This window comes from Opisthorchis viverrini (genome assembly GCF_000715545.1).
Source record: "Opisthorchis viverrini unplaced genomic scaffold opera_v5_88, whole genome shotgun sequence".
In the NCBI taxonomy this organism is placed as follows: domain Eukaryota; kingdom Metazoa; phylum Platyhelminthes; class Trematoda; order Opisthorchiida; family Opisthorchiidae; genus Opisthorchis; species Opisthorchis viverrini.
Window position 1 is genome coordinate 1,016,849 of NW_008751745.1, and position 10,608 is coordinate 1,027,456.

General features: G+C 43.3%; 1 protein-coding gene across 1 annotated transcript in view; it reads left to right on the top strand.

Moving 5' to 3' along the window:
• Positions 1–7,140, top strand: part of T265_05007 (hypothetical protein) — a gene marked incomplete at both ends in the record, with an annotated part of 50,736 nt that extends 43,596 nt beyond the window's left edge. The window contains one exon of the mRNA XM_009169897.1: positions 6,964–7,140. Coding sequence (XP_009168161.1) covers positions 6,964–7,140 — 177 coding nt within the window. The remainder of the gene's footprint in view (positions 1–6,963) is intronic.
• Positions 7,141–10,608: the final 3,468 nt, after the last annotated feature.

Genomic DNA, 10,608 nt, shown 5'->3' on the forward strand with positions numbered 1-10,608 from the left:
ACTGGATTTCGAGGATTTGAAGATATAGAGCGTATTTTCCTTGTCTGAAGAGCGACTGATATCAAAACTTATGGAAGTAGAGATTGGGTCACATGCTCAAAAGGGTTTACGCGCTTGGGCGATGGCTCAGAATTTTCGAGATTCACTGTCCTAGAGCTAGGTACAAAACACCGCTTATACAGCTGCTGTTTGACAGCAAACTTATGAGTAATATGGTACGTCCAAACAACAAGGTATTGCGATGTCTCGAAAATCGGGCTGATTGAAATACGCGGCGACATTGTACGGCACATTAGGTTGGAAAAGACCATAATTAATGGGAGATTCAGCGGGAATTAATATGCAAATGACAGGGTTTGACGTACCATAGATCTACTGTGTGGGAGGTCTTCGGAATGTTCAGTCCAATTACTTTTGGCTTCGTAGACGTATATGCCCACAGCGTAGGGTTGCCTAATCACCCAACATGCGCGTAGGCTTGTCCACTTTCATGCCTATCTGATCAGAAAACGGTATATACTGATGCACTGTCTGAGCTCGTTTTCATTGCCGTGCATTACTCCCCTTTTTTATGTTACTACTTGTTAGTAGGCCTTAGCACAGGTTCGTGCAACCGCTCTGACTGGATTTCGAGGATTTGAAGATATAGAGCGTATTTTCCTTGTCTGAAGAGCGACTGATATCAAAACTTATGGAAGTAGAGATTGGGTCACATGCTCAAAAGGGTTTACGCGCTTGGGCGATGGCTCAGAATTTTCGAGATTCACTGTCCTAGAGCTAGGTACAAAACACCGCTTATACAGCTGCTGTTTGACAGCAAACTTATGAGTAATATGGTACGTCCAAACAACAAGGTATTGCGATGTCTCGAAAATCGGGCTGATTGAAATACGCGGCGACATTGTACGGCACATTAGGTTGGAAAAGACCATAATTAATGGGAGATTCAGCGGGAATTAATATGCAAATGACAGGGTTTGACGTACCATAGATCTACTGTGTGGGAGGTCTTCGGAATGTTCAGTCCAATTACTTTTGGCTTCGTAGACGTATATGCCCACAGCGTAGGGTTGCCTAATCACCCAACATGCGCGTAGGCTTGTCCACTTTCATGCCTATCTGATCAGAAAACGGTATATACTGATGCACTGTCTGAGCTCGTTTTCATTGCCGTGCATTACTCCCCTTTTTTATGTTACTAATCGCTTGTTAGTAGTTACTACACGTTTCTAATACATCGGCTGTCTCATCTATCGGGGTGAATAGTAAAACTTCGTGAATGTTTTGACGTAAGTCACACGATGATTTTTACAAGTGTTCGTTTGTCACTTGTCTCCTACTTAAGGTAGCCATTGCCCAACGGGAAGCAACGTGTAAACCCACAACGGTAATGTGGAACAACCTAACCAGGACTTGATCCGCTCAATCAGCAGAAACCACCCTGGTTTGCTTCCCGTCAAAACTTCATCAGCTTGGCTGGAGTCCTTCTGAAACAGTTCTCCGAGGTTCGGACAATGTCGCATGCAAATATCTACTCAAAATTACACTTTATGATTGTATATCGTGGACGACGAACAGAAAAGTTGCCTAAACCCATAAATCAGAGGGGCCACTTATCGGTATACGCCTCGTTAGTCTTCCAACTATCACCTTTCCTCCATCATTCAAGTTCGTTGCATAAACGCCGAGCCGAACTTCTGTAGCTTCTCTACACTTGTCGTATCACATGTCCTTAACACGCATTGCAAAGTGGGTGCGGCCATGGGGACTGGGGTAGAGATGACCATTTCAGATGGCTCCAAAAGGTAGATTTAATTAGCACAACTGTTTGGGAGACATATTTTTGTTAACTGTGCCATTTAATTCCTCGCTGCTTTCGTTGTTCACTTACAGTCAGTTGGGAAACCATTGTGAAGTGTTTTCAAACTGAGAGATATCTTGCTGGCGCCTAGTTACAAATGGAGCAGATCGTATTTTCTTCAAATTAAAGTTTCGCGCTCGTATACACGCAGTATGAGTGGGAGAAAGAACGAGCACGTGACGTGTAATTATGGAGTAAACGACAGAAAATCGGTACTTGTTTTAAATAACTTCACTCCGTAGATAAATAAAAGTACACGGTATTGGCAGAATACCCTTGAACCTCTTAAAAATGATTATGCAGGTAATACAAGGCAAATACGCTATCACGACCAGGATCTATGCATAGTCCCACATCTCCCAGAGAAATATAGACGTCGAATTCGTGTGAAATGCCTTTCAGTTTGCTTCTGTCCGATACGTTCACAGATAAGTCGCAAATTTTACGACTGTCCTTATGCAAGTGCTACAGCCTTCAGAAAAAAATGACAAAAAGGATACACTTTTTTGGTTTTAACTGGAAGCTCAAATTAATCCCAGTTGAAGCTTGCGATTATGTATTCTTTAACTGAATGCGTTGAGTGAAGGCTGCCTTTTGCTTCAGCTGTTTTACTTGAGTCTCTCATCTAGACCAAATTGGTATGTGAATGTGTGTAATTCGCAAATTTTGTACAATTTGCGTTCAAGTAGGACATAAAGCTGACGAAAACTCGGATCAGTGGACGAACCCCTGTCGTCGGCTGTCGAAAAGTTTTCAATAACCACAGGAGCAGTTTCCCTCAAGATGTTATGTCCTTGAACAAAAACACGTGCAGCAATCTGTTTTGTGAAAAAGTGTTCTTCAAAGCAAGCCACTTGGGTAATTGATGAGTTAGGTAGCCTCTGTATGCGTCAGTTATGAACTTTGTCTGTTCCTTCCAAAGCACAAACCATTTAAACCCAACCTAGAACCTACCTACGTGCAAGTGATTTCGATTTCCACTTCAATTGGTGCCAAAATCACATAAATTATCCATAGTCATTGAGGTTGCTTTCCAGCGTAACCCCTCTTCGACTCTTATGTAAACTTAGTTTATTTTGTGCAAACCAGCGGTGCACCAAATGGTTATTTTCTTGAGTGCTGTTCATAACGTGGGATAAAAACACAACATTAATGGAACAACAACAAGTAGAACATAAGGTTTACGAAAACTCGGGGACTGCGTCTATTTGATGGGTTCCAAGAAGCGCGAAACCGGTCGCGGGCTGTCAAGGAGTTTTCAGCAACCTTGTGAGTGGTTTCTTTTATGAAAATATCCTTCTGTTTACAATCGTTGTAGACAGTAGTTGTTGTACGACTGAATTTACCCAGGCCTCTCACCAAAAGAGAACAAGAGACCCGGATGGTTGGCAATATTCAAGAGTTTAGCCAACAAATTTTTGTCTTCTTGACAGCCATACGATTGTGTAATGTGTATATAAGTGCAGCTGACTTATTTGTCCAACTCGCAGTCATTGCTACGAACATTCTTGTCCGAATTCAGATGGGAAGATTCAACACCGCTCTGGTTTCTCATTTTCTAGCGTTGCTGAGGCAGGTCAGCTGGGTTAGACAGGTTTTAGATCATTCGGAAACTGCGTGCGAGCTGACTCCGGAGAGGATTCAAAACTGACAATTCCTTGTGCAAGTGTTAGTCGTTAACTCTGTCAGTCGTTTCCCATGAACTCTTGCAAAGCATGGGATTCGAATAATTTTCCCGGCTTTTTTACCAAAACATAGCAGATCATGGTTTTTAACATAGGTTTTTAACGCAAGCAAATGAAATTTCCTCTTGAATCTTGTTCATAAACCTTGGCGTGAATTATTCCATCGGCTGGACTGGGGTCGAACAATGACCACCCTACCTTATGAGAACAGTGGTCTCTTTGAAGTCGAAACGCACGTGTAATGTTAAATCCCCCCTACACTCTGTCCGCAATCACTTACCTCCTGGTTCACTTGTAACCGACAGGAAAGGGGCGATGATAATACCTTACTTCCCACAGGCATCTTAAATGGACCAACCGAAATTTGTCTTTGCTGAGGGGGACCGAAACCTAGACAAAGTACCAAATATCGATCAGTCGTATTGTCTTGTTAGTGATGTCCTCTCTTGAGCGTGGCCTTTCTGCAAAGACACCATTGCACCGTAGAAGACAGCCATGGCGAACAGTTACAACAAACATGTATTCGGTTGGAGAAACTGCTGTTGGTATAAGCGATCAGGTGTATTTCACTTATAAAAAAGCATTAATAAGAGGACCAGTCCTTGATGTGAGCCCTCCCAGGACAGAGCCCTCAAATACTGAAAACTAGAGTTCTGTTCCCTTCCCACCAGCAACATAAACAACTATTTTAAACAAACGCATTTCACCTATTCTATTTCGAATGTATCTTTGCCGTCAAAAGTAACCCTACTTTATTTTATTTTATCTTCATAAACAGAGACTATTCCAATAAACCAGGAATGTTTTTTTAGTGATGATAGTGAAGGTGCAGCTCAATATCAAGAACGCGAAACAAACTCGCAGATGACAGAATACGATCAAACACTCAACTTGTCAGACTGAATCGATTTAAGAATACAGTGGTTTTGTCTTTGAGTGGATGAATGGTTATAGTTGAGCAGGAATTGAATGAGATTAGATATTTGTTCTCAACTAGTGTTATGCACCGTATGTGCCTAGTGTCTGAGGGGGCTTGAACTGTGGACAGCTTCTGAACAGTTGGGCATCCGCCAGTGATCTATAAAAGGCATAGTAAATCACAGTTTCCTCTTTCTAGAAGCAGGCTGTTCCAGTATGTCAGGATTTTGTACGAATCAGCAAGAGTCGATACAGAAACATGTGCTTGAAAGGGCGTAAACAACCTAGCCGGTCTCGTCGTTTTCTGGCACACGTTCTCATCCTGGGTTCAAAATATAGTTCAAGGCTTCAAGCTGAACCATGGGATGAACAAATATCCCACTTTACCGTAAAACTCGTTTGTCTCGGTGTCGCGAAGTCAATTTTCAATCGAAACCTTCCTTTGCTTAGACACGAAAAGTCCAGCATATATTTTATTCCACTGCTTAAACAAATCTCTTGCCTGCAATGGTATTTCATGACACCTTTTTCAAAATTAAATTTGGGAAGGTTATCAATTTGGCGTCACGCTGGCAGCCAAATTGTTTTAGCACATGAACGTCGCTATTCTGATTTAAGATGGGTGTAGTGTCGGCTGGTGAATTCGACCAACTGGTAGCCGCATGGCTTTGTAAAGGCCTGAGACTAGCCATAGGCAGTAGCTAATTTTGCCACAAATGGCCTGAAGGCAATACACTCGTCATTCTATGCTTAAATCCGTGGTTTAAAAATGGAGTTGGCTGCAACACCTACCCTTGTTGAGGTTGGGTTCTAGCAACGAGCGTTGCGAATTATCACGTTCCTAAAGTGCAGGCAGAGGCTCTTACAGTCCGACTGGGGCTCAAGTGAATCCTTGCCAGAAACGTCCAAAGCTCACGCTCAGCTGGTGGTCTAATACTACGGTCTAGTGGTCCAATGCCTATTTTTGCTAGCATCTCATTCAAGTGGGGGGTTTTCCAGCTTCGCCAAATAGCGTGAGAGTCTGTTTTCATTATTATCTTTGTTTGGTTTCACCTCGTGAATTCCCGAAATCAAAGCAGTGGTATGTCTTTCGAATGAGAAAGAATACTTATAATGTGGCGGTGTTCGTGGTAAATGTTCAACCATGAGTTGGCACTCCAGCAGTCCGTAAAATGTAGTAATTAACCAATTTTCTGACACGCAAAAATATTAACAAGAATAACTGTGGTCACCTAAGCATTCTATGATGTTAAATCGTGCACGCTGTTGTGCGCAGGTGTTAAGTTTGCGATTGTTATTGTTAAATAGGAGGCACTTTGTAATTATGGGACAGAAACAGCAGGGACGGTGCTTGTCTGGTTTCATTTTGAGAGAAATTTGCAGTAGAAAAAGGTTATTACGTGAGACCAAACTGCGACAAGATGGCAATCGCCGTTCAGTGCACCAATAAGAGTGCGGTGCGACTAAATTAAATCCTGGAGGCCGCGCAGATAAAACCAGATATCCGTGTATTCTGAGACGCCGTAATATATCGCCATCATCACAGTTAACGTCGATGATTAGAGAGTGGACACATGATGATCTCCTAGCAGGCATATGGATAAAAAACATATTTACACCCCAAATGCGTGACAAACGAACAAAATTTGAAAGAAAATATCTGACTACAGTGAGTGATGTTCGCACTTCAACAGAGTAATAAACGTCACTTTCGTCACTTCGAAACCAGTGTCATGTTTGGATAAAGCTGGGTGCCCAGAGTAGTGCCTGACAATTTCGTGACTTTTTGAACCTCAGAAGAATCTGTGTCCAGATTCACATTCGGACAGAACGTTCAGAGCTCAGTTTCCGGTGCGCCAAATTAACCCTGTAGACCTGAAATAATGAAAGTAGGGTAGCCAACAGAACAACTGGAGATGACCGCCGAACATATCCTTTCGTTTCATTACTGGAATGTCGTAAGTAGCTAATAACTAATTCACTCGATAATCCGACATCAATATAAACGCCTCCCTAAGTGTGCCTCAAAACGTGAGTCACTCGTTTTCACAGCATTCTAGGCACATTTTTGGTCCATTTCCCTTAGTATTCTTAAGCATAGTGAGCTCTACCTTAGCGCCGAACAGTCCAATTTCAGCACGGGAGAGTTAAGGCTTTGCTTAATCGCAAACCTTGGTGTTTGTGTCGGACGCACAACAGTGCCTAAAACGAATCAAGCAAAGTAACAGATTTATTTACAAGATTTTTGCGCTACGGTAAAATGAACCAATCATTCCTGTGAAAGAAGTAAGAAATTTCGTCCATAAAACGAGAGTCTGAGTTCCTTGCTCAATACCCGGTCGCCATGTGTTTTGCGTTTTCAAACTGCGATAGGTTGCCATACACTGCTTAGTAAACTCAGAGTGATAACATAGTCACGGCATCAATGAGGCGTTATGAGCAAGTGATACCTTGGGAGTCACCGTGTATCGAGGTATAGTAAATTGTCACGTTCCTCAGCAAGAACAATGTCAAAAGCGCGGTCTGTCGTGGGCTTGGGTTTCGGCATGTATACGAAAGACAGTTGTACACACTGCGTACTTGACAACCGAACTGAATTCGGACGCTCGTATGAAACAGCGAAAAGCGAAAAATTCACATTACTCAAAGGTACCGGCGGAAGATGCCGCCAATTGAGAAGTCTCGGTAAAGGCAAGCATTCTTCTACGATGTCGTTGCGATACTAAGTGCCATTGTAAAATATTTGTGCAGACATGAAACCATGGAAATACTTCAGAATAACCATTAGCAACTCCAAAGGTACTTTCGTGGGCAAGACATCGGAGGGATGCGACAGCAAGCCTGCTCCATACCATTTCAGAGCTATCAAAGCAAAAATTCGGCATTATCTGGAAAAAAGCTGGGAGTTAACTTATCTTGTCCTATAGAAGTTTTGAACTTAGACTAACAAGGCTAGGACAAAAAAAACAAACGGCTGTTTCTATAAGGGACAGAACCGGAGAAATATGAGTGGCCCAGTGGTTGTATCCGAAGCAAAAAGGAATCAATCTACTCTCCACCGGTCTCCGCTGGAGTTAATCGAAACCCAATTATAGGATCATCCTTCTCCTTGATCGCCGCCAAACCTTTTCCGGATGTTTTTCACGTCTATCCACCTTCAGCGGACGAAGCAAAACCGTGGAATTCCAACGCTAACTTCACCTAAGTGGATGTCGACGCCACAAAACAGCGGTCACTGGAATGGCACCCCCCCCCCAAAAAAAAACAATGTCTACGCGTCTGCGCAGAAAGAATCAACATGCGCTCTTCTGCAGAGGGTAAAAATGGGCCAGAAAATATTATGAGTCCGAATTCATAGAGGTTTCATGTACCCGGATTCCTGCCAGCACGTCCTGCTGTGGTGTTTGTATCTTTGTTTTGCTTTCATTTTAACACTACATACTTGGTCAACTGCATAATCGTTTTTGTTTGAATACGAAAAACTACAAAAACGCGCACTTGTACAAGATTCACGCAATACAAACATGACCATTTGCTTCGACTAGCTCTTCTGATTTCGCTCGCGCTTGCAGCGGTCATCCGCGAGTCTCAAGTGCTAACTCTGGTATCAAAACTTTTCAGACCATCTTCGGAATCTATTACATGTGGGAAATGTTCAGAAGAAGACCCCTGGACCACCATGAATGAATTATTGTCTATTCGCTGACCTGGACCAACGACGAACTATTTTAAAGAGAACAATTATTAGTGAGTCTNGGACAGAAAAAAAAACAAACGGCTGTTTCTATAAGGGACAGAACCGGAGAAATATGAGTGGCCCAGTGGTTGTATCCGAAGCAAAAAGGAATCAATCTACTCTCCACCGGTCTCCGCTGGAGTTAATCGAAACCCAATTATAGGATCATCCTTCTCCTTGATCGCCGCCAAACCTTTTCCGGATGTTTTTCACGTCTATCCACCTTCAGCGGACGAAGCAAAACCGTGGAATTCCAACGCTAACTTCACCTAAGTGGATGTCGACGCCACAAAACAGCGGTCACTGGAATGGCACCCCCCACCAAAAAAAAAACAATGTCTACGCGTCTGCGCAGAAAGAATCAGCATGCGCTCTTCTGCAGAGGGTAAAAATGGGCCAGAAAATATTATGAGTCCGAATTCATAGAGGTTTCATGTACCCGGATTCCTGCCAGCACGTCCTGCTGTGGTGTTTGTATCTTTGTTTTGCTTTCATTATAACACTACATACTTGGTCAATTGCATAATCGTTTTTGTTTGAATACGAAAAACTACAAAAACGCGCACTTGTACAAGATTCACGCAATACAAACATGACCATTTGCTTCGACTAGCTCTTCTGATTTCGCTCGCGCTTGCAGCGGTCATCCGCGAGTCTCAAGTGCTAACTCTGGTATCAAAACATTTCAGACCATCTTCGGAATCTATTACATGTGGGAAATGTTCAGAAGAAGACCCCTGGACCACCATGAATGAATTATTGTCTATTCGCTGACCTGGACCAACGACGAACTATTTTAAAGAGAACAATTATTAGTGAGTCTGATCCTTCTGACCTCTTTATTATTGTATACCCAATCTAGTGTTATTATTTTTATTTTTTCACCACACACTCCTAGTGAAGTAAATCATCGGGTAGCCAGACCAGTACACTCTGTAAAAGAAACCCAAAATCCGTTCATCCTCCTTCAGATAATATATCGCGCATTGTGACCCATTTATGTACTTTCAAGCGCTCTGTAAAATCTACGTCCGATTACTCCTTGAATGCGCCAACCAAGATTGACCATCAGGGCGTTGGGGGAGTAACCCTGGGCTATCTGGAGTAACCTGGGCTACAACGACAGGTGCCGAACACCGATCCGCTGATTACGAAACGCGTATGGAGATTCTTAAACTCTTTCCATTGACAATCATCGCCTGGAAGGGTGCCTGATACTTTTTACGCCTGGCGTGAACAGGGTCTTCCTCAACTTATCTCACCGTGATATTTCGAGGGCTCGGTGAGAAGACTTTCATGATTGAAGTGAACATTTGTGATAGACAACAATTTTCGAATCTTGGATAGGTCTGTAGTATCTGTAATCCGTTGTCACATTTACCATTCTTCCTTAACTTGAACCACACTCTGTAACTGTCGTTCAAATTGTATCATGACATTTGTTTTAATGTTACGAATACACAATTTTTCGGGGCGACCTGCTGACTTCTTGCTGAACGGTTAGAGATCAACAGGCATCGACCACGTTCACGATCCAGATCGTTATCTGGTGTCTGTCCCTCTTGGTGCTGGTATCACCAATCTTATGGCCCAAAAACACACAAGTGTCAACCACGTTGTTCCTTCAAGCCGCGTTCCAACACCCCTTTAAACACCCCGGCCAGTCAGTAACGGCGACGAGTGTCTGTGGCCCTCCTCGCACTAGTCGTCTGTTCCACATCACCGGTCGTTCAAGTGGTCTACCTTTCCTCGTAGAAACGGGAGCTGAATTTAGTGTGCTACCACATAAGAATCCACTTCCCGATTCTGCCTCATTCTCATTACAAGCCGCCAACGGTGCCCGCATCGCTACATACGGCGAACGTTTCCTCACCCTTGACCTCGGATTGCGACGTGCGTTCAAGTGGATCTTCCCTTTGGCCGACGTCCAAATGCCCATCGTCGGTGCAGTTTTCCTGACCCATTACAATCTATCTGCGACACAAAAGTCACTTAGACACGCTTACTTCCCTCTCAGTCAACGGAATTAGTGCCCCAACTTCATCCGCAAATATCATGGATCACGGATCGATACGCAGGATCGAGGCTTTTGCCCAAGTTTCTCGGGTAGGTTTTGTTCTTGTCGGTCAGTGGCTGTCGTTCACCTGAAAGGCACAAGTGAAAAAAGTGTAACACTGCTCTTTATGTTCTCAGCGCGGGGCAGCATGCATGCCAGCGCGAGGATTCGCATAAATAAATATCTAATAGTGCTTTAAACTGGGTTCTAGAAGGAGCGTGGACAACCGTCCGAGGGAGGTCATTCTAGCAGCCACCACTCAAAATGAGAAAAAAATTTGTCTAATTAATGTGTGCTCTGAGCTTGAAATTTTTCTTACTATGTCCCCGTCGTGTGTTTGCTGGGTCAACGG